Genomic DNA, 25,451 nt, shown 5'->3' with positions numbered 1-25,451 from the left:
ATATTTTGATTACCTAGAAAATAGGATTTTATTCATTCAAAATCTGGTATTTAAAAAAGAAATATCTAAGGTATTTGATAAATTGGCTTAAAGGGGGCTTATATGTCACATTAATGTTTTCCACCCCAGTCTACAGTTTTATTACTAACGTAGTAACATAGCTGGTGAAAGTCATGTGACTCAAGATCTCGCAGTGGTGTTTTGATTCCCTCTGTGACATAGTGTGGCCCATTACTTCATACCCCTGGGTTCATATTCATTTCTATCTGTAACTGCAAACATGTCCCATGCAGTGGCTAAGGCCACTTCTCATCCTCTATCCCTCTCAATACTTTCCTGCCTCATTACACTGTCAGCCTCTACCCATCCCTACCAACTCTCCTCCATCTCCAGTTTCAAAGGTTAGAACTGGGTTCTCAGTAAGATGAGCACTCTTTTCCTTTGATCTACTTCTTTTAACACCAGGACCCTTTATGGGAAGAAAAAGGCAAGGCTTTGTGTTTGATAATGAGGGTGTGCCAGGTAGCAGAGTGCTTTCTGGTCAACTTCTCTTGCCCTGGTCTTTGTTTGGAAGCCTACATCAGCTTCTTTAAAAGTTTCTAAGATTACAGCTGACTTCTGGGTTCATTTTCTTATGGCCAGACATGTCATTTAAAAAAAATTGTATTAGTCAATACTACAGGAAGAGAACTGATCATAATGAATCTCTCTCTCTCTCTCTTACACACACACACACACACACACACACACACACACATATACACACACATATGTGTACAAACATGCATATATAAATATATAAATGGAATTATATATAGTATAATATGTATAATGGGAATTTATTAGAATGGCTTATAGGTTGTAGTCCATCTAACTCAACAATGACTGCCTATGAATGGAAGGTCCAAGAATCCTTGTTCAGTCCATGAGGCTGGATGTCCCAGCTGGTCTTCACAGTATATATACATTGGAACTCTAAAGAAGTAGGCCCCAATGCCAGTGAAGATGGGGTAAGAGAAAACAGGCAAAAAGAGCTTCCTTCTTCCATGTCCTTTTTATTATAGGCCGCCATCAGAAGGTGTGGTTCAAATTAAAGGTGGCTCTTCCCACTTCAAAAGATTTGGATTGAAGTTTTATCATCTTCTACCTCAAAAATCTGGATGAGAAATGGGTCTTCCAACATCAAATGACTTAATTAAGAAAAAATCCCTCACAGGTGTTTCAGATCATTTGGGTTTTAGTTAATTCCAGATGTGGTTAAGTTAACAACAAAGAATAGCCATCAATAATAGTCATAATTTTCTTGTCTTGCAAAAAAAAATATACTAATTTATACTCGTGAACCAGCACAGTGCAAAGCCACTACAACTCAACTCATGACTTTTCTTTTTCCAGGAAAATAGACAGCACTTGAGCACTTCATGGGTGTGACAACACCCCTATATGCTTTATTTGCTCAAATACCCTTAGTACTATTGGTAAAGATCTGAAATATAGCTTAAAAATTACTTTCTAAATGAAAGTAATTTCATTCAGGGGCATCAGGTCTCTCCATTTCCTCAATGATTTCTGAGACTTTTAAGAGAAGCACACCACAGCCTGATCTAGTATGCTGGCCTGTTGTAGTTTATTACATTTGTGTTTTCTCCTTTTGCTCCTGTAAAAATTCAAGGTCCCCTACAAGTAAAGTTCCTAAGACCACATTAAAAGCCAGGAAATTCTCAAGAGCCTAGAAGAGGCAAGGGGCAAAACTATGTGTATCTATGCTGTATCCCTAGTAAAATAGCAACATGTATGAGAAGCTCAATAAATACTGCAGGAGAAAGGTGAAACTGGGGAAGTTTAGACAGGAACCCACTGGCAACAAGAGGACACTGTGCAGCTCTAGCTGTGGCTGTTGATGTAAGTGGGCTTTCATTAACTTGCAAAAGAAAGCCACATTCTAGCTCTTTAAAATAGCTGTTGCTGGAGCCTCTTGTGCATATTTGTAATCTTTGGGACCACTTAGGAGGCTCATAGAGGAGGGTTGCAAGTTCAAGGTCAGCTTGGGCAACTGAGTGAGTCCTTGTCTCAGTAACACCTGAGGGCAGGGCATGGACAGATGACTTCGAGGTTAAGAGCATTGGATACTCCTCCAGAGGATCAGAATTTGGATTCCAGAACCCAAGGACATGTCACAGCCACCTGTGCCTCTAGCTCCAGGACTCTAATGTCCTCATATGGGTTCTGTGAGTACATATACAGCATGTGTATATGCATCCATCAGTAAAAATGAGAATACATTTCTAAAAGTTCAAAGAGGGCTGATAGCAAGCTCTGTGTAGAGGTCTTGTGTCACTGACCAAGGCCCTAGGCTTAATCCTCAGAAGTGGGAAAAGAGAAACTCAGCAGTGTTTTTTTTTTTTTTACAGGATTCATTTTTATGGAGATTTATTTTCAGGGTCTTTATGATGATGGGTACTAGATAAAATAATTAGAGTCCCCAGGACACTGTTAAAAGGTGCAGAAACCTTTAATTTTTTATAACATTCTTCCTTATACATTGATCATCAATTAAAGTGAAAGACAAAATATTAAGTCTTATTTTGCTAGAGATGTTTATTCAAGGAGAAAAAAGTGTTTATTTGATAGCTATTAAGAAGAATGGGTGGTCAAGCATTCCTATTAGCCCTGGGCAGACCTAGTTTTCTTGCCTATATCAGTGCGATTATTAATGGGGTCCCATTTCTCCACCAAGATATCTTAGTTTTAATAGTAAATCATACTGGTGACCCGTGAAGGGTGTTACTTAAAAAGACCTGGATAGCATTGCAGGGGGCCAGAGCTGACCAAAAGACCCTGACTTGTTACCACATGTGTGATGAATTCCAAGACCATGTGTCAAGGGTAGAAGGAAATTATGGGAGTGTCTGGGTCAAACCTCGATACACGAAGTGGTATTAGTCCCAAGAAAAAGCCACTATTCTGTAAGTTCTTGTGAGTTGAGAACTATGTTTGCAGTGTATCCCTAGGTCCTAGACAAGAGAAAACTTGAAATACACAATAAAGGAAGAAATGAATGAAGGGGCATTGATTTCTGCATCCAAATACTGCTATTGAGATAGGTCCATTTACAAGAGAGGAACAAGGTATAGAAAGTTTAAAAGCATAAGGCAAATATGCTCTACAGGTAAGCTGCCCACAAATATCAACTGTCCTTCCCAGCATTTTAAAGGAAATCACAAAACATTCCAGGCAACCATAAAGTTGCAAATGCCAATTGAACCACACTTGGCACTTGGGCTCTGCCTGGAAATATTGCTTTTCCTTGGCTTCTGGGATCTGAAACCATAAGCTCTCTTGATGTTTTACTGGAGGCTCTTTCTCAGCTTTTCCTCTTTTACCAAGGGTGTTATGCCCTTGGGCATTGGGTGGTCACTCTGCCCTTGGGTACTGGGTGGTCATTCTGCCCTTGGGTATTGGGTGGTCACTCTGCCCTTGGGTATTGGGTGGTCATTCTGCCCTTGGATATTGGCTGGTCAGGAACAGTATGAAAGCATCTTGACTCCCCTCAGTTCGTGCTTACTCTGCTGGGATTGCAACCTTTTTAAAAGATTCTACTTTGTGGTGAAATCTCTTTCCTGGATTTCACATTCATATTAATATGTATATGTTTATGTATCAGTTTTCCATGCTCCTGCAACAAATCACTATAGTCTAGAAACATGAAATAACAACAAAAAAAATGTTACTTTTGTTATGAAGTGAATCTCGCAAGGCTAAAGTCAAGATGCTGGTACTGCTGATGAGCTCTGTGTGGAGGCTCTGAGAAATTTTCTTAATTTTCTACCTCCCAGATGCTGTCTACATTCCTTGGCTCATAGCCCCAACACAAGACTTTTCTCTTCCCATCTGTCACTACATTGTTTCTTCCTGCTTTGTTCTCCTTACCTCTAAGAAGGAATGACTTAGTAAAGAGCAAAAGCACTGAGGTCATTGAGTCTGGAAATGTTGATAGTCATTCTTGACACTACCTTCCAAATTGAATCTATCACCAGTCCTGTCACTCTACTTTCAATATCCACCTGAACTCCAGCAACCCTGGCTAGCATCACTGTCCTGTAGGAGTGCTGAGGTAGTGTCCAGATCATTTCCACTTTGACCCTCTATAGGGATGATTCTGACGCTAAGATCCTGTTCCTCAGTTGGTTCTTGATCTATCAGTAAAGATGCTGGGCAGAAGGAATAGGAATAGAACTTCCGGATCCCTGCAGGTAAGTGAGCAGATGCAAGAGGAGAGAGAGAGAGTTTTCGCCATGCTTTAGAGGTAGAAAAGCCAACCAGCAATGTGAGATCTTGGGCAGAGTGACCGCAGGCTGCTTCTACAAGCAGGAGGTTGGGGATATTGAACTGGGAATGAAGGTGGTTGAACAACTGAAATGAGTGAAGATTTAGGGTGCTGAGTACTAGGAAGTACGTGCTAGTTGAGGTAGATTGAAGGTGCACAGAAGTTGAGCCAATAAGGCAAGTTGAAATTGAACAACTGTGTGCGTCTGTGCTTTTCAACCACAGATCCAATATTCTCTGGACTGGTAGCATGGTCTGTTCCTGGAGCTTAGGTGGGGTAGCAAAAGCTACATGCAACAACCAGTCTGTAGAATCTTCTGCAGACAGTAATCCTGTTAATGAATCTATGCCAGGGGATGTTACTCTTCCCTTCAAATGCTCTATGTGGCTTTCATCTCAGAGTTCCACTGCTCTTCATGCACACATTCTCTACCACCGCTACCCACCCCTCTCCCATCCAACCACCCTCAGTTTCTCATCATTTGCATGAGTGTACTTTCTCTGACTTCAGATTTTCTCACCCTCACTCCAGCTATCTGCAAGACTCTGCCAAAATGTCATCTCTTAGACATGGTCTTTTAGACAATGCCATCTCTTAGACTTTCTGACTACCTCTTGTGAAATAAGGCTTCACCATTGTTCTTAATAGCATTCTTTTCTTTCTCACTCAGCCTTCCTTTTCTCCTTCAACAGTAAAAATTCCCTTTTATTTTGCTCTCTCCCTCCCTTCCTTCTTTCTGGAATGTGCTTGCCAAACTTTTATCCAAGACAGCCCTCTGATTTTTTTTCTAACAATATACCCTGATGACACATGACAATAGACAGCCTACCTCAAGAAGCGTGTGATTTGAACACGTTATATATGAGAGTAGAAAGTCCACCACAAGAAGGCTTCATCTTGTATAGTAGTTCCATGACAGATATGTACAGAAACTGCATTAGTGAGAGAGAACATCTGGGAAGAACAGCCGCGTAGACAGCCAGCTCCATTGCTCATATATACAAGTGAAGCCACATCAGACTGACTAGCTAGCCAAGTGACCAGATGAACAGAGCCTACTGGCCATATGGCTTACTGGATAAAATGAAAGACACTCTATTAAATAAGTAATTTTGAAGAATTTAGAGGCACATAGGTTCTGTAATAATATTCCAAGGGGTCTGTAATAGCACCAAGAACACATGCTTGTATGACTACTTCAAAGAAGATATATATATGTTTAGGTAGAAATTGGCTGGGTGGGCAAGTTAGAATTTTAGCAGTAAATAAATTAAGGAGTCAAGTTTAATTTTGTTCATGTGTGGTCATTCTTCTTTGTTGAGCACATGCGTGATCTCTGAATCTTGAAATGCCTAAATTTGTTTTTTATTCTCAGGCTTCTTCAGTGAAAGAATGGAAGGAATGTCATGATTAGGAAAGAATCTGAGGAAAGTGTTGCTAATTATTTTGTTTATAATTCAAGAAGCCACAGGTTGTTTATAAAATATTAAAATTATTAAAAAGAATGAGCAAGCTATCCATAAAATTATCCCTAACCAAGGAAGCTGGTTGGCTCATTGGAAGGGACAAACTGGTTCATCTGATAGCTTTTAGGGCACAATGGCTACAGTTGGCTTGGGTGAAAGTATTTCAGTTCTTGTACCCTTCAGTCTATTCTCAGCCCAGCAACAGAGCCATCATTTGACCAGTTGTAGTAGAGATCACAACTCTACTCTGCTCAAGCACTTCCAACTGTTTCAATCTGACTCAGAGAAGTGGTCCAGAAGGCTTGACCAGACCCAGCTGCTTCTTATTAGTGACCCCTCCTTCCTGCTTCTTTCCTTTCTCTGTTCCACTTTAAGCTCACTGCTTCCTTCCTGTTCTCTTGAGTGCCAAGCAGGGTTCTCCATCAGTATCCCTGCCACAACCTGCCACTTTCCCTCAACTCTTCTCTTCTGGATTCCATGCAGACATTTTTAAGTCTTTACTCTGGCAACACCATGGCACAAGTTCTTCATGGCCCTCTAGCAAAGGTCAAACACCCCCCAATCTCCCTCTCCCTGCTTTGTCTTTCTCTTCTAGTCAGTACTCATCTTTGTCTGTGTGGTCTCTAATTTATCTAGTCACTTTATTATCAGTCTTTATTTGACTAGACACCAAGAAGAGGATAAAACTTAAAATAATGTTCGGCACCTAGGAAGCTTGAGAGGACATGTGTTGAGAGAAAGAAGAAATACATGTATGCATTCATCTTTTGTGTCTAAGCACACTCATGTGGATATACTCATATATATGTAAGACTAGTCATCACGAACACAAAAGCAAGTCCTATGTTGGATCTTGGTGATCAAGCCGACAATGACAACTTTTCAATCTTTCAATGTGTCCTTTCCTGCCACAGTTCTCAAGCTTTATTGTGTATTTTATAAAGGTCCTAAAATGTATAAGGTTTGATAGAATATTATAAATGCTAAAGATCAGTCATTCTACTCACAGAAGTTGAGAGCAAAAATGTGATTTCTGTAGGTTGGGAGGGTCAAGCAGATAGCACACAGTGGTGCTCACAAGTTAGCTACAGGCAAGAAGTCCTGGTCAGCTACTGTCACAGGCAATTGTGTTATCAGACGTGTTCTATATCTTCCTGAAGAGCACAAGAAAGGAATTTGAAAGCTCTTATACTAAAAAAAAGTGATGTGTTTGAGGAGATAGGACTTTAACCATATCTAAATATTATGCTTCTCACCCATGTATCAAACCATTCATGTTACACCCTTGGTGAGTATGACTGTACATTTTTATGTGTCAGATAAAAATAAGTTTAAAAAATAGAACAAAAGCACAATAAAAGAAAGGATAGGTGTGAGAGATAAGTCATCTACAAAGGCCAACATGAGGATCTCTGGGTGATAAAAGTGTTCTGGGTTGTCTGAGATGCAGTCAGCATCCTTGTTAGAGTTTTAGAAAGTTTCTTTGTGGAAAACTAGCCAAAGGCACATGAGAGGTCACTTGTTATCACATGGGAAGAGTTAACATTTTCTTAGAATAAAAAATAATATATTTTGAAAGCAATTATGTAAAAATACTTTATGTTAGCTATTTGGCATTAGGTTTCATTTAAAAATGATCATAAGTTATCAAAACACAAGTGAAATTTGTAAGGTCCTTTTAATAAGGGATAAGGTAATCTTACTTGGAGGCTGAGAAGAAATTAGTTTTTTCTTCTTAGGTGAAGTCTGGATCAAGCATGACCTTAGCAGACCCTGTCTTTGTTTCACCACCTGAGATGAACCTCACCTTGTGTTAGATTTCCTGACATGAAATGGCTTCCACTCACAGGAGGGCAGGGTGATAAGCATCAGGAAATGAACTGCTGTGTGAAATTTTAAATGGAATTTAAAAATATTAAAAACACATTTTTAAAACCTTATGGTTTGTTATGTTAAAGTTGGTACAACATGGGGCTAATAACACTTGGCATAATCAGCAAGACTCAATTACAGGAACCAATAAGTGTGTCTTGGGACCACTGAGAGCTTTAACAATTGCTTTTCACACTCCCTGAGTTTTAAAGTAGTCAGGTAAAATGAAGGAAAATAATAAACAGATGAAGCAATTTGACTTTGAAAAGAGTTAAGATAACTTAATAGGTATGCTTTAGATAAAAGGAGGCTACGGAATTATAGCGATTACAGGTAGAGATCCAAATAGGTGTTTGCAACAGCTAAGGGGGATAAGGAGAAACAATTTCCCTTCTCTGAGAAGAGTAATAAACAGAAGCAGCAATCATCAGAAAGGAGGAAGAGAAAGTAGCTAAGGTAGAAAATAGCTTCAAATGTGCTAGAAATAATGGCTGCTCTGAGAAGCCACCTGAGGAGCACTTGGTCTAGAGGAGGAAAAGCCCAAGGTGAGGAAAACCAAAGAATCAGTTAAGCCCCTACCCTGCCCTGATCCTTCCTGCATTTCTGCCTCCTTCATCCAGTGTCCCTGGTGTTTGAAGACTATAGATAACTGGGCTAGGTGTGTGGGTAATCACTCTAAGAGGTGGTTGGCCTCAGGATAGAGTGGACACTGCAATTCTCACGTGGCTGGGACTGCTAACCACCAGCAAGTGTTACCCTGCAGGAAGATTTGCAGGTTCTAATGACATTTCATGTGCTTCTTGGCCAGGGGATGAAAAAACAAGAGGCAAGTTACTTAGTTACTTTATTTTGGCTTATTTGTAAAATGGGGATTATTCAAGTTATTTTTCAGATGTATTAAGGCAGAAGTTCTTAAACTGGGGTGTGCTTGGGAATCCATAGATCTGGAGCAGGTCTGGGAACTTGAAATACTTACATATTTTTTTTTCCTAAACTGCATCAGGAATTTAGATTTATTTAATATGATTTGTTGAGATTACAATATAATTACATCATTTCCCCCTTTTCTTCCCTCGAAGTAGTGCAAGGGACAACCCCCTCTAAAATTAATGGACTCTTAGAATTTCTTTAGATTATGGTGGTTAGCAACAAACCACAGAGAACCTGTCACTTTGTCACCTACAGATACCACAGATATTTTCATGACATGTTAGGTATGCTGCAAAAATAAACTTACATGTTCACTACAATGAATTTATGGCAATAGTTTAATCATAGTTAGAGTTATTTAGTAAAGTTTAAACATGACACAAACAATGACTATAAATTTAGCTTAAAAACACAGGTAACTGATTTTTAATAATGTTCTTGTCCTTATAGCATTGTGTTTTTTATTTTATATATTTACTACCAAAGTGGTTCAGGACACATGTAGTGGCCATAATTCTCTGATGGTTGAATTTTATTTATAATAAAATTGAATTTATTGCTGGGCAGTGATAACACATGCCGTTAATCTCAGCACTTGGGAGGCAGAGGCAGGCGGATTTCTGAGTTCTAGGCCAGCCTGGTCTACAGAGTGAGTTCCAGGACAGCCAGGGCTATACAGAGAAACCCTGTCTCAAAAAATTAAAAAAAAATGAATTTGTTAATAATAAAGATTAACTGTTGCTATATTTGTTCTTGTTATAGTCAGTAGAGTTATTCTGCCCAGAACACTGTGAATCGGGGTCTTGTTAGTCAGTAGAGTTATTCTGCCCAGAACACTGTGAATCGGGGTCTTGTTTCTATCCTATAATTGATGAAAAAGCTTGTCAATTACCTGGTCTTTCTTAGGCTCATGTCATATTTAGCAAGGAGCAATTTCTCTGAAGATTCTGAAACTATTTTGCATCTATTCAAAAGTATATCATATGCTCACTTTGTTCTATTGAGACTTATGATTACTATCAGGAAGAGTGACTCATAACTAGAATATTAAGTCATACTCCAGGAAGGAAAGGAAATAATTATGACAAGATAATGTGCTGAAACTAGACTATCTTCAGGAAATTGGGGGAAAAGAGGCTACTTAAGTACTTTTCCAAAAATAAATAAATAAATAAATAAAAAGGAAAGAAAAAAGTATTATTTTTCTGAATGTTTGTATTTTTCATTCCACTTTAAAAAACCCAATAAACATGCCCCACAGTGCTTTGATTAGAACATCCACATTTTCCACCAATTTTAACATTTTATAAACTGGAATGTGTCTTGTACTCCACGGGACATTTGCTAAACTCTAGGTAAGGAAATAAACTGTGCTGTGAGTTGGTCCTTATACTGCCAGTTCATGTACAGGTTCTCACTGGAGAAATTCATTGCATCCTCACTTAAATTCTTTGCGTGCTTCTGTCAACAGAGATTATTGAATTTTAAGCCTGAGTTCCTAATAAGTCGTTACAATTTTTCATGAAGTCTTCATGTATACAGAAGATTGTTCTTTCTACATAAGGGAGAGCAATTGGAAGCAATAGCTCTTTGGTATAGATTCCTGATTGTTGAATGGGAGTAAAGACTAGTGGCCTCAAATAGGCCTTCAGAGAAGTCTCCTTGTGTTTTATAAAAGACCAGATGTTTTATATAGCGCCTTGTGGTGAGGTGGGAGGGGTGCCTCTGCAGGCCCATGCTGAGGAAAAGGAGGAGAAGGGGAGGGGAGGAGAGGGGAGAAGGGAAGGAGTGGAGGGGAGGAGAAGCCTGCTAGGAACACATGGAGAGAGTGGGGAGGAGGAAGGAGAGAGGGGAAAAGGGGTTAGGGAGAGAAAAGAGGCAGAAAGGCAGAGAGGCAGAGGAGGGGCCAACAGTCTCTTTTATAGCAAGCCAAGCCTATCTACCTGAATCCAGATAATCTATCCATAGCTCTCTCACTATTTCAAGAAAAGTATGGTTTTTAAAGATTTATTTTTATTTTTAAATTCATGGTCATGTATGTATATACCATGAGAATGAATGCCCGTGGAAGCCAAAAAAGGGTGTCAGCCAGTGTGGATGCTAGGAACCAAACTCTGGTCCTTTAGGAGAGCAGCAAGCTTTGAATACATAATTGGAACACATAAAATAAAATTCATTAAATAGAAGTAAGATGACCATTTATAAGGCAACTCTGAGAATCATGTGTAAGAGAGAGGTACAGATTTGCTCGTTGGAGATGCTGGTGGATACCTTGTATTGCCTTGGGTTCCTGTGGGTAATAATTTACTCAGGTAAATGTCGTTATCTTATTTGAATGATAAAATATCTCCTGGAAAAGGCATGCACAATACATGCATAAATATAAAGGGCATTTTCCACCAAATCAGGAATAGTCATGAGAAAAATGCAGTTTATTTTATTTGAAAATTTCAACATTAAGGGCCAGAATAGCTGGCTCTCACAAAGACACTGTGAATTTATTACTTCACAAGTGCCACTTCCATATAATGAAATAATTAACTAAGAAATTACATTTGCATTTTCAACATTTTTGTACAATAGGAATGACAGGATAATTAGGCATTAAGTATATTTTCAAGACATGAAGGTAGCAGCTTTGTGTATAAGTGAGTATTCTTTTTTCCTCTTCATTTGCTCCATTCTTGGGCTAGTAATTCAGAAAAGCATTTTTAAATCGAAGGTTTCACACGGTACTACATTAAGGTAATTACCCCAAAGATGAGAAGATAAAAATCACATGGGTGGCCAAAGCCTTCCTGCCAAACTCTTTGGAAGTGAATCGGTTTACTGTCTGTGGTGCCAGAGCTTTGTTCTGTTCCTGAATCATGTTTCTCATCCTCATTTGCCTTTCCCCTTCTGTGGCATTAGACTGTGGCAGGCTGAACTAGCCACTAGGGACCTCTCTATATCACAACTACCACAGAAGGAGAAAGAGCACTGGTGTGGTTTTGGCAGGTGCAGACTTTTTTCTCTCTCTTGTGATTCTGAGCTTACTGCCCAGCTTTCAGTGCACCTGACCATCCTTGCAGTTTTCACATTGCAACTACTAAGGCAGTAACACAGGTGACAATAACATGTGGAGACACACAGCTACCTTTTCCAATTGTTCCTCTGATCTTCTAAGTCATAGGCATACATTAAGTGGGACTGGCCAGAGCTATGCTCTATGTCTGATAATGTTAGAAAATGCAGATGCAATGAAATGCCTTTGGGATTTTACAAGACGGCTCAGATACGAATCTGTCCTGTTATATTTCTATCCTGGGTACTCCACACACATATACAGTAAAGAAGAAGGATGGACTCAGTTTGAGAAGAGGCTCGTATACTGAGCACCGAAGTTCTACACACATACAAAAGTTCTAAACACACATTCACACATGATCGGCATCTTGTCTCATGTAACTTTTCTTACAGAGCTAAAAATGGTGGAATGTCCTAAGGTGCTATTCTGAGAAATTCCTCGAGCTGAAGAGATTTTTAAATTGTACGATGATTTTAACATTTATCATGGCAAGAAAGAATTTTGAGTCATGGCAAGGGTTTGGTATATTTTCAAATTGTATTTTTTGTTAAGTTTTAAATTTACTTGTAAGAAGCACCAAACTAAGAATAAATTATATAGAAAATCCAAGTGTTGCTGGGTTTTTTTTTTCAATGATAATATCAGGATTTTGAGAGTAAATAAGTAAATTCACACATGTTCTCTAAACTTCTCAGAAACCATGCCAGAACAATTCAGCAGGAATTAACAGGACAACCTACGCCAAGTGTTCCTTGGCCTTTTATTCTCAGATTGTGCAGAACAGATTCTGTGTTATTTGTGTTTTAAACTATGTACCTTGATGCTTCTTCACTGGTACATCTGGCCTCACTGAATAACGTCAATGCAATCCACCATGGCAAGATGCTAGACATTGTACTTGAAGATGAGTGGTTGACAAGCAAATAGTCAGATAGTCATTGTGGCTGAGATCTGGAGACAGGAGGGCGAGGTTCATGCTCAGGCTCTGCACTCAGTGGGCTGTGCAGCCTTGGGGACCTTCCTTCCCTCATGGAGGCTCTGCGATTTTTAGGTGTGAAAACAGGACTGTATCTTGCTGTCTCGCACCACCTATGTCACTGATACTGTCAGTGACAGAAAGTGTATGAAGAGGAATTCAGAAGTGATGCTACAGATGACATCCTGTAAAAGTTAGAACTTGTTTCACAGTTATGAGAAAACAAAATATTTTAGATTTTAAATGGCTTCGTTTGCACTAGCCACCAGCCAAATTCTATATTACTTGATTGCTAATTTTTTTTTTTCGAGACAGGGTTTCTCAGTGTAGCCCTGGCTGTCCTGGAACTCACTCTGTAGACCAGGCTGGCCTCGAACTCAGAAATCCACCTGCCTCTGCCTCCCAAGTGCTGAGATTAAAGGCGTGCGCCACCACCGCCCGGCTTGATTGCTAATTCTAATGAATGGATTACATTATTTTTCTCTTACGTGGAAAAAATGGGCTATTTTCACAAAGCTCTTTCTCTGAGACTAATATTAAGTTCTAATCCCTTGACCTTTCCTAATTCAAATGACAAAACAGCCTGATTGCTTCCCATTTGACTTTGTGGGATATAAGGCTTTGAGGGGAAGCAAATCATTTAGCTCTGTGGAGTTGGGGGGCATTCCACATTCTTCATACCTGGAGAGCTGGCTTGACTCTTGTCCTTGTGACAGTGCCTCTAACTTGATTAAACGAAACTCTAGGGATCCATGAGAGCAAATCACACCCCTGTCCTTAACTAGTGACACAAATTCTATTTAATTTGAAAATCACCCTGCTTGTGAGACCATGGTCTGCCTTTGTTGAGAAGTCTTGTTAAGCTCTCTGAATGTGAATTGCTGTTTATGTATGTTAGGCTTTGCTGGGTACAAAAGCACTTTAGAGATTGATTTCGAGAAACTCTCCTATGAACCAACCCAAATCCAAGCTTTTTTTTTTTAAATTTTTATTGTATTTTTAAAAAATTTACAATACAGATGCCATCCCCTTTCCCCATTTCCCCTCCAAAACTCCCCTACCCCCCCCCCCCAAAAAAAAAGCTTGAATTTGGGCTGGTTCACAGGAAACAGAGAAAGGCCTAAGTGCTATTGATATGAGGTTGGCTATGTTAAAGACCACCCCTAGACTTGTGAAAATAGAACTGTCCCCAGGCTAGGCTCAGAGAAATAGCAAAGCCTCCCTAGGGAAGGGGCGTGTGGGGGTTGTATATGTGAGTATTACTAATGTATATAGAACGTGTCTGCTATAACTTGTTCCCATCTCTAAATATTATGGTCTAAAGACGGATTCCCTACAGAGACTGCTCCTACCAAGATTACTTAAACCTGCCTCTTTGTTCCAGTTGTATATCACAAACCCTTCCTCTTTCTTTAGCTGCATACAATAAACCCAGATCTCTGTTCAGTTCTATATAATAAATAAGTTGAGTGAGAAACTAGCCAGACTCCATTTTGTTCCTGGGAGCCATTTTGTTGCTACACTGAGTTAAATTTCTGTTTATTGTAAAACGTACATTTCTGTTACCTGCAGTCTGACCTAGGTTACCCATCCACCCTACCCCACCCCAGCCCAGGCCCCCTGCTCTATTTTCCTGGAAATACTCTGTATATATTGTTCAAGCTTTATTTTACTTCTGTAACAATGTCTGCAAAATTCTCTCGGTTTTTCCCTATTAAAAGAACATAAAACTTGAAAAAAAAAGAAGGGAAGAAAGGAAGGAAGGAAGGAAGGAAGGAAGGAAGGAAGGAAGGAAGGAAGGAAGAAAGAAAAGGAGGGAGGAAGGGAGAGAGAGAGAGGGAGAGAGAGAGAGAGAGAGAGAGAGAGAGAGAGAGAGAGAGAGAGAGAGAGAGAGACTCTTCTTTAAAAGAATCCTGAAACTAATGCCAGCAAACTACTAGTTGCTGTGGCCAACTCCCAGCTTCTAGAATGAGTAAATGCAAATGGTATGCAAACATCTCTTAGCAGACAAAAGAAAATGAAGAATAAAGTTCTAATCTTGTGGTTAGGGTGCATGTGTGTTTGTGTGTGTGTGTGTTTATGTGAGTATGTATATATTCATATCTGTGTATGTGAATGTGTGTATATCTGTGTGTGTATGTGTGTATATGTGTACGTGATTGTGTATATGTGCATATCTATGTGTAGATGTGAGTGTATGTGTGTGTGTGTGTATGTGAATGTGTGTGTGTATCCATGTGTACATGTGTGAGTGTGTGTGTATGTGTTATACACATAAAGGTGAGTCAGTCAGTAGGAATTACAGATGGGGCATAATTGCTAAGGAGGTTAGAAAACCAGGTCCCTCGCAATCACTACTATCAGGAGACAGTGATAGAGTTAGTCAGATGCACCACCAGTATCACAGGATTTGGGTGTTCAATCTCATTTTGAGTCACTGTTAAGAGAGTTCCAGGGAAAAAGATAGAAGTCTATAGCAGGTCCACAGCTTGTTGGGCCCCATGATTCTACTGCTGTTTCCTTGGCTGAGCTGCTGCCTTCAGAGTAGCCTGGATTTAACAGTGCTGGTGGATCTGGATACTGCTCCTTAGGGTAGAGAGTGAACTCTTCAACCTAGCATTGACTTTTAGGCAGGCCTGTGGGGTTCTGTTTTATCTAGAGACTCATCCCATTTTGGACAGAACATGCTCTGAAGTTGTATGATCCATAGAATAGAGGCAAATTACCCCTGCTAGATAGACAGCCATCTCTAGAAGGACTACTGACTGATGGGAGGCCTACCATTCTCCTAGGCTTTTGGGAAGAGACTTTCTCCTACTTTCCAGTGATAATAATTTGGATTAAAAAAACAAAACAATATATAGACAAAAAAAACCTCTGACTTAATCTGGGATATGGTAAGGAATTAAGGGTCAGGACACACTGTAGTGTTTGTTTCTTTATAAGCTCCTCCTCTGTGTGTAAACTTTTGAAAAAAGATACTTTAAAAATTATATCTTACCATATTGTTATTAAATTTAGCTGTCTGAATATAGCATCCTGTTCCTGCTTTAAGAAATATTGGGTGCTACACAGTGGCACAGGCCTACAATCCCAATACTCAGAGACTCAGAGCAGCACAAGTTCAAGACTAGGTCACATAGGAAACAATGTTGTAAAAATAAAAACAAAACCAACAACAAAAACTAAACTGGAGGAAAATAGGGAGACTAGGAACGGGAGGAGGAGAAATATTTATTGCTGTTGTTTTGGGGAAAATGAAAGGGGGCTGATCCAGTATGTAGGATGTATGAGGACCTGAGCCGGATTCTCAGTATTAGTGTATAAGCCAAGCATAGCAGAACACACATGCAACCACAGAGCTGGATGTGTTGTCAGGAAGAACAAATGAACCAATACAACTGAATCAGTGAGCTTAAGGGTCAGTGAGTGAGATCTTGATTCAAAAATTTAAGGATATTTAATGTTAACCTCTAGTCTCCATAGCTGATAATATTTCATTTGATGTGGTTTTATAAAACTCAAATAGCAAGATTTAAAAATCAATTATTGTAGCACAATCAAATCCAAAGGCTAACTGATTTAATACATACATGTTGAGGAATGACGTAGGACAACATTGCCTTTGCTTTTCACCATCACGTTCCTATGGGAGCAGAAGACTTTGTATTGCTATTCCTAAGATTACAGTGGCTTCAGTGCGAGCTGAGGTGTCTCCCGCTGACTTTGTGATGTCATTTGGAGTACGCAGTGTGCATGTTGTGCATTCAGAATCACTGTGGCAGGAAAAACATGCTGCGGATGACTGTTCCAGAAGCTATGGAGTCATTATCTGTTTGACTTTGATTAGTCTTCGGCCATTTCCCACTCAGAAACCTTTTGTTATTGCCACATTTTTCATGACCTCCACTTTCACTTAAGCAACTCCATATGGGGTAATGACCCATAATTTCAGAGGCTGTGGTTTAGGTGATAGGCAGTAGAAGACAACTTCAGGCAAATTAAAATTGTGCTGGTGATTTCAAAGTAGGTTGCTGCCTCTGTAACTTAGTGAGGCCCGAGTACATGTAATCGGGTAATTTAGTCCCAAATGTGTTGACCCATGTGGGTCACTTTTGAGCCCAAGGCATGACGCTCATTTCAGATTTGTGCTTCCTGGAATGTCAACTTGATTTTCTTGGGAAATTCATGCACTAGCTAATGCTGCTGTTCCTTCCAGATCAGATCATGACCTGGGTAAACAAGAGGAGCCACTGAGGCAGAAATTATTTGTGCCTTGTATTCAACCTCTAGCCAGCCAGTTAAGCAGATTGGATACAAACTAATGCCTTCTTCATGGCTTTAAAGTTAGAGAAAAATAAGATGCTATGCCAGTCACAAAAAGGTAACTGTTTTATTTGGTTTAATAAGTGAAGCAGAGAAATCAGGGTATTATTTTTTTACACATAGTAAGTTTGAAACAATACTTAAAGTCGAACTCCACATGCTCTGAAACCAAAATAGGTAATATAAATATTACCCAAGTTGTAGGTAAGGTCTTATAATCCAAGAATAGAGTACAATTCCATTCCATCTGCCATAGCCTGTGGTTGCATTTAAAACTACTATTTTCTTTACTTTGTAAAAGAAGAAAATTAATTACTAAATTCTTACAAGGTCACTATGTTCTCCCAGGTTTACTATATCAATTATGTGCAAGAGAAAACTAAAAGTCCAGATTAAAAAAAACATACTGAGATAAATGAAATTTAAACTACTTTTGTCATATGCTTGGTTGATTAATACAAATGTTTAGACATTGAGGAAAAAACACAAGATGCTTAAAAGCCAAGTAGCACTGACTGGGACCGTGCCTTCTGATGAGAAAGGCTGTGAGCTTGGGAGATTATGATGCTGGGAAAGATGTGTGGTGACACAATTCACCCTTTACACTGGTCACATAGATCAGAGTTGTTGTTCTTATACCTAGACCTGAAGAAGGACATAATGATGTCCACTCTTGTAGTGTCACTTTGACCACATTAAAAATATTTGGGAGCAATGGGGTTTTGTACAAAGTAAAAAGGCCTGTGAAACACACTTGCCTGGATAAAGTGATCAAGTCTTAGATTTGTAACAAATTGTAAAATTTTCTTTCATGTGTTCTAGTCCTGATTCATTGAACAAACTTCTGGCAATTGAATCATGAGGTAATAAACACTGGTGTGTTCTGGTAGTTATTAACAAGGACAATATTTTAAATAGATTTTTATCAAGTGAGGGATGGGATTGATAATCATTCTAAATACATTAGCTTATTTTTAACTCTAACCACCTTAAGAACAGAAAAAGATTAAAATGAATAGATGCAATTATATTTAGTATTTCCTGTGTTTCTAGTGGTGAGAAACAAAATTTTCTTCATCAAATTTTCTTCTTTTACAAACTAAAAAAAATAGTAGACTAGAACACATCAATCTATTTTATTGGCTTGCTTCATGTAATAAAGTCTTCTCAAGGCCAGATTATCTTGCTAATTATAATTATGCTAGAACTTTTTTTTTGCTTAAAATGTAAGAGATTTCAAAATGCCATCAAATCCAGTTGAAATTAATTTAGTTCCCCCATCCTTTGTACATTTTAGAACATGATAAGTGACAAGCTGGCCTCCTAAGAGAAGGGAGGAGAGTAACTCTGTTCCCAGGAAATCTCATTGGACCAACTGCATCTAGGCAATCATCATTTGATTAATTAATTTGAAAAATTGAGAAAAGGATCATATTTTCAAAATGGAAAGTTAAATTCCACTTCCACAAGTTAACTTTTATTCACAGTAATGTGTTCTTTGTATGGTGACATTTTCTTTTAATAAACATGAGCTGGATTCAGCCTGTCGAGAGGAGTAGTTCACGTTTTAAATAATCATTTCATCAAGAAGCAATATTACAAAGGCCTTTTAGCAGGGTTTCTCATCCTGTCTAGTTGAGCATTAATGGCTCACTCTTCTTTCTTTTTTTTCATCATTTAATTGCTGTTTATTTTCATAAGCATGAGGTATTTCAAAGTGCTCTAAGGTGCAGCACTAAATATATACATTTTGAAGAAATTAAACACAGAACTTTGCCATTTTACCCAGTTCTATGCACCAAACATGAACAAATGCAGAAATACAGTAACAAGGAAGAAACAGGCTAGGAAAAAAAAGAAATATATATATATATATATATATATATATATATGGTAAATTTTCTTTACAAAAGTTTCTTAGTTCAAAAAGTAATAAAGTAATATCTACTCAAAACTTCCACAACTTATTTTCATACGAAAATATAAGTATCAAATTTAGTTATGTATCAGTATAAAGTATACAGGCCATGTAGGACTTAGTACAGTACATAACAGATTAACAATATATTTGTATACAAAACATACTCCTCAAACATTGAGGTATTCTTACAGTACTTAGATGTGAACTTCCAGTCTAATACTGGCCGCAAGAGCCACCTCTCCTTACCCAGGACGTATATAAAAGGTGGGAGTATCAACGGTATTTACACAACTGCTCCCGGGGCATCAAATGTCAACCCCCCTTCTGTGGGATCTGCTGGAACTTAAGCACCATTGTAAAAAGAAGGAATGACTATTTCGAAACTTGGACCGAAACAAGGTGACTTCACAGCTTCCCGAAGCTCCCAAGTGTCCCGAACGTGCATGGCTGTCACCAGGTGATATGGAGGAGGAAAACAATCCACGCAGCATCCCATAACTCAGCTACTCCTCCCCCCAGGGTCATGGCAGAGTCCCACGTCCTGCCCCCTACCCAGATCCAAACTCAGCAGGGGACCAATTTGAAAGTAAACCAACATTCTTAATGTCAACACAATGTTTGTTAAAAAAAAAAAAATCAAAATGTGAGTGCTGGCGGCATCGGGGCCACCCTGCCTGCCGATGTGTGGACTCTTCTTTCTAATAGCCTATTGGGTTCTCACAATCCTGCTCTCTCTTAGTGCCCTTAGTAAGGAGTCAGTTGTGGCTTCAAAGACTGCCGTTCAACGACCTTCTATGCCAGTTCCTCCACATGGAAACAGTATCACCTCAGTCACCATATTTCGGTTTAAAGAGAAATGTCTTCTATAGGCTCATGAATTTTAACACTTGGTTCCTTCCCAGGTGATGTTGCTGTGAGTGGGCTATAAATCTTTCAGGAGGTTCAACTTTGCTGGAAAAGGTATGCTCCTAGGGGGAGGATCTAAGTATTATAGGCTTTCTCTGCTTCCTGCTTTCTCTCTGCCTCCTGTGTGCACATTAAATGTGATAAGCCAGCCTCTTGCTACTGCTGCCTGCTTTCCTGCCTTCTTTACCATTATGGACCCTCCCTCTGCAACTGTAAAACAAAATAAACTCTCTGTTCTATAAGTTGGATTTGGTAATGATAATTTTGCACAGCAACAGACAAGGAAAACACCCCAGACTCATGTGAGTAAAGAAGCCCTTAATTTCTCTGAATTATACAACAGTATAATCGAGGCAGTCCGTCTCATTACAATGAAGAGAAAGAGCCATGAGAGTAGAAGCAAAACGTTGTTTTCAGTCCTTTAGAATTACACCTTCAAATATCTATAAACTATGATACCTACTGGAATCACCCAGCGTGGACATGGTACCGTAGTACATACTGTGAAGAACAGGAGCAGCTGGGATGCTTATGTTGCTGGTGAAGATGTAAATTGTTAAGTTCCCATCTCTTAGCAGCTTTTAATGAAACTGAACATAGTCTATCATATGATCTAGCTATTCTACTTCTAGAATGTAAAGTAAATATACATGTCCATCCAAACAACTCTACAGAAGTGTTCATAACACATTTATTTGTGATAGCTAACACTGGAAAGAGCACAAATGTCCATCAACAGAACATCTATCTTCTTTCTGGAGGAAAAATAGAAAATGGGGTTTATTCACACAACCAAGAACTACTCAGAAAGGTGCCAATTCCTGTTACTAAAGCAACAGTGATGGATTCTAAATCCATACTGCTTAGTGAAAGAATCCAGATTAGATATTACAAACTATATGCTTATATTTACATGAAGATCAAGGCCAGGCAGAACCAATCTGTGATAATAAAAAAAAAAAATCAGTTCATTATTTGTCTTTGATGGAGTTGGAGGGCAATTTGGAGGAGTATAAAGGAAGTTTGTATCCTAATGGGCACACTCTCATGTTGATCCACGTGATGATTTCCAGATGGGCTCGCGAGTTTTGAGTTAACTTGACATAAGCTACAATCATCTTAGAGGTAAGAACCTCTATTGAGAAAATACTTCCATAAAATCAGACTGGAGACAGGCCTTTAGAGCATTTTCTTAGTGATGAAAGGAGAGGGCTCAAATCATTGGGCATTGTTCCATCCCTTGGCTGGTGGTCTTGGGTTCTATAAGAAAGCAGGCTGAGCAAGCCATGAGAAGCCTCTAATTAAGCCTCAATAAAATGATAGAATAAGTAGCTTAAACCACAAAAATATACCTTTAAACGATTCTGATATTCATGCGCTAATGTAATGAAAGACAGGCATCAGTGAAAACTTGGAAATTAGGAAATAACATTGTATAACCCATCAGAATAAGAAAAACTCCTTTATAAGACTTTATGCTATGAATTGTTAAGGAGGTGCTGGGTTGACCTTAGGATGACTTTTGTTGTGGTTTGAATCTTAAATATCTAATCAAACCCTCTGTGTTGATCCCCAATGCAGCAGTACTGAGTGGTGGTGGGGTTGTTTGCAAGGTGACTAGATCATAAAGACTTTATGAATCGATTAACATATTTATGTATTCATAGCTTGGATGGTTTGGTAAGGAAAGCCTTATTATAAAGGGGGCTTCCTGTTCTTGCTTTCTATCTACCATGAGGTGTAAGAAGTTTGGTTGCATGATGTTCTTCTTCTGTCTATCTTGACATGAAACCAGAAATAACAAAACCAACTAATCATGGACCAAAATCTCTGAAACTGTGAACCAGAATAAACCATTCCTCCTTATAGGCTAATTATTAGTGATACTTTGTTACAGTGATGGACAGATGACTAGGTATTTTCCAGAGTTAGCTGGCCACAAAGGACTAAGAATTCTTAGAAAGTTATGGAAGATTTTAAAACCCAAATTCAAGCCAGTGCTTTTGGTTTGTGTTGATATTACGAATACTACTGTTCAGCATATGCTGGCTAGTTTTACCTTATGTAGCTCGTAATATTGGGAGGCGCCAATTCCTCCTTGTTCTTCTGCAGTCCAGAGCACCAGGCGCAGAGTCCTCTTTGGACGCAGCCCTGGGAAAATAATAAAAGACATCTGTCAATTTGTTTTGAATGTTTTAAAATTGGTGGAGACTTCATCAGCATTGTGGAGATAAGAGTGAATCAGAGGCACCTGTCTCTTGCTGGTGTTATTATCCATACCTGCTTCAGGGCACAAACGATGACACAAGGGTACAGCTTCAGAGATAATAATCTCTAGGGAAGGGTAAAAGCAAAAATGGTTACGGCCAATGTTATTTGCAGGGCCTAGTGTGTGGTCAAGTTCTGTGAAGTATTTGTTGTATCAATCTAGAAGACAATATCAGAAGGAGCCTAAGATCTTAAAGCCTCCTAGAGCTGTCAACTGGAACCAAATCACTTAGTAGTATTTCAGGATACAGTGAACAAGGATCACCTTAACACGAATCCATGAGCATGGTTTTCATGCTCTCCCCTAGAAGTTAATAACTAAGAGGCTGATGCAATGTCTGTGGTTAGTCATGGCCATGTACTAGAAAACAGAAAGTAATTCCCACAAGGTCAATGAAATGTAATTGAATGAGCCTATCATTCTTCACATTACTTCACTAACAGCATGGCAACCACTTCATGGACTTGCAATAAATAACATGTATAGATAGTCCCAGACTCAATTTATTAATTTCCACATTGTAAATATATGAACAAAATACATAGGTATTTAGTAGAAAACCACATCTGGATTCTGAGGTTTGGTCTTTTCTTGTGCTAGAGATCAGCAGTTTGATCCTCGCTCACGTTACTGGATAGCAGTAGTAACAAGCCACAGTTCCTAGTGGGTCACATGGTCACAAGACACAACCACCAATGCCCTCCAGCGTGGGAAGCTGCTATTGCAGGATGCTTGACAGGTGAGGTGCTTGAATATACTTGGGACAGTGGTTCTCACCCTTCCTAATGCTGTAACCCTCATGCTGTGGCAACCCCAAACCGAATAATTCTTTTTATTGCTACTGATAACTGTAATTTTGCTCCTGTTACAAATTGTAATTTAAATATCTGTGTTTTCCAATGGTCTCAGGCAAAGCCTGTGAAATGGTGGTTTGACCCACCAAAGGGGTCACAAGACCCCTGATAGCCACTGACTTAGGACCCCCTCCCCCCAACTTATAGTGGTTTGGCCAGGATGCAGCCACCACTTTTAACTCTATTCTCAAGTTTTTAATTAACGGTAGACTTGTCACACCTAGAGTCTTTTTGGGGAGGAAGTACCAAGATTGTCCAGTAATCATTAACTGCAGGAAGCTTTTTTTTCCCAGTTTTAAAAGTATGGTAAAACAATGTCTTAAGTGAACCACTTTGCTACCAGGGATTAAAGTTTCTCTGATTTTGACCTGATAATTAATTGCTGGTAAATTAATTAACGCAGAGAACACAAAGCTGGCCTTCAATTTTGTTCTGAGGATCCAGCTTCCTGCAGGTGAGTTGTTAGAGATGATTGCAGTGGATTTTCAGTGGCTCTGAGGCAGCCATGCTACCAATCTCAGGTATATCCACCCACCTGCAGCTTCCCACAAGCTACTGTCTGGCCAGTAAATGCTCCTGAGCCGATCAAGCTCCATCCTGCCCATTCCAGGCACTGACACATTCTCCTTGCAGAACCCTGATGGTAAGAATCCTGAGGTAAGGAGCTCCACTTTCCTTGAGGTGAGCATAGCTGTGACGTCATTTCATACAGGAACATTAGGTGAAAGGACACAGGTCACAGATGCAGGTCTGAGCTTCTGGGAAAGCTTGAGCAAGCCACCTCCTCAGGAAATACTGCTGACACTTCTCTAAGCATCTATTTAGAAGCCAGTTCACTAATCTCTGGTCCAAAGCTCCAGCCTCTACTTCCTGAACTATTGCAGCCACCTATCTCTCTTGCTTCTGCAGCCCTCTCCTTCCCTCAGATGATTCTACACAATGTGTCTGGAAGGCTCTTTGCAAAAGTGAAGCCAGACAACGTTATTTCTCCAATCAAAACCTCCAATACTACTAGCTGCTGAAAGGCAGAGAATTAGAGTTTAAGTTATTTTTTTTTAAGTTACAAGTATGGTAGGGCCAAGCATGTAGAGATCAGAGGACAAATTGTGGGTTTTCTCTTGTCATTTGGGTCCCAGGGATATAACTCAGGAGTCAGGCTTAGCAGAAAATGCCTTTACCTAGTGAGCCATATTTACTGGCCTTGGTTTATACTTAAATTTTCAAAAATACTGTATGGGTAAGGACTTTCTGCTTGGACCTATGTATGCATTACTACTGCCTGAGGAGGCTAGAAGAGGAATCAGGTTCCCTAGAACTGAGAAGGCTAAAAGAGGGTTCAGATCCCCTAGAACTCCTGTTAGAGTTGAAATAAAATTCAAAGCTCCTTTTACAGCTACATGTCCCTCCTAAAATGTTTCTTCAAACTCATTTCAAGGTTTTATATGTGAGAAAGGTGGACATATCTAGTAAACCCCACATTTGATGGTGGCCAGCTGTGTGAACTGCTCGGTAGTTGGTGTATCTGAACCTCAGCCATCTTGTTTGACAAGTAGAGATCATATTATAGACATGTCCTATAATTCTTCCTCTAGATGTCCAGAATGTTGTATGAGGAAAACCCTGGAGCAGGCATGTAGTTGACATTAATAATGAACTGTAAAGCTACATGATAGCTGTCTAGAACAGAACTTACTTTTCACACACACTCCCAAAGGAAAAGGGTCACTTACATACTCAGAGAGGAACTCCTTCCAAGGTCTTTAAGTAATTGACAATGAAAAGAGGGAGCACCCAATACTTGCTCATAGTCAACTATAATAGTTGTCTATGGCATAAACTTGTCAGCGAAAGTGATAGAAACAGGATTGCTAAAGATCTTTGTTCATTTTCTTTAAAAAGTATACTTGATGGTGTTGGATAGATGGCTAAATCACTAAGAATGCTTGCTGCTCTTGTAGCAGACTTGGATTTCATTCACAATAGACTGGAACTCCAATTTGAAGAGATCTGAAGTCCTCTTCTGCCTCCATGGGTACCAGAGATATGCAAGCATTGGCAAATACACATAAGATAATAAAACAAACAAACAAACAAACAAACAAACAACCCCACAGAGCCCTTTTGAGGGGCTTCCGTGAGAAGCCCAGCACCCAATAGGAACATGAGCACCTACTTCACAGAGTAGAGGGCATACAGGAGGAAAGGAATACAGGGTTTTAGCAGATGACTGAGTCACTCAGAAGTCTCCTTTTACTCTCACAATCCGATTGTCACTAAATTGAGAGAAATGAATGGGATTTCATCCATTGACTTGGACCTCTGTCTAATGTGCCATTTTGATTCCTAAGCCTCCTAGTTCCACAAGGAACAATGTGTTGACCCTGGAGTCTGAAGGAGTTGTGGTTCGTTCTCACTCTACCACCTCTGGACTCTGATGGTTTCCTCTACAATGATGACCACACACACACACACACACACACACACACACGAAGGGGGGGGAGGAGAGAGAGAGAGAGAGAGAGAGAGAGAGAGAGAGA

At 39.4% G+C, this 25,451-nt stretch overlaps 1 protein-coding gene across 1 annotated transcript in view; it reads right to left on the bottom strand.

Annotated features, from left to right (window-relative positions):
- The window catches only part of Cpq (carboxypeptidase Q), a 437,003-nt gene that overhangs the window by 84,508 nt on the left and 327,044 nt on the right, over nucleotides 1-25,451 (bottom strand). The window contains exon 6 of the mRNA XM_028767431.1: nucleotides 21,851-21,942. Within this exon, the coding sequence (XP_028623264.1) occupies nucleotides 21,851-21,942 (92 nt within the window). The remainder of the gene's footprint in view (nucleotides 1-21,850; nucleotides 21,943-25,451) is intronic.

The sequence above is a fragment of the Grammomys surdaster genome, unplaced genomic scaffold, assembly GCF_004785775.1.
Source record: "Grammomys surdaster isolate TR1022 unplaced genomic scaffold, NIH_TR_1.0 63, whole genome shotgun sequence".
Lineage (NCBI taxonomy): Eukaryota > Metazoa > Chordata > Mammalia > Rodentia > Muridae > Grammomys > Grammomys surdaster.
This window is presented reverse-complemented; position numbering and strand designations above follow the sequence as displayed.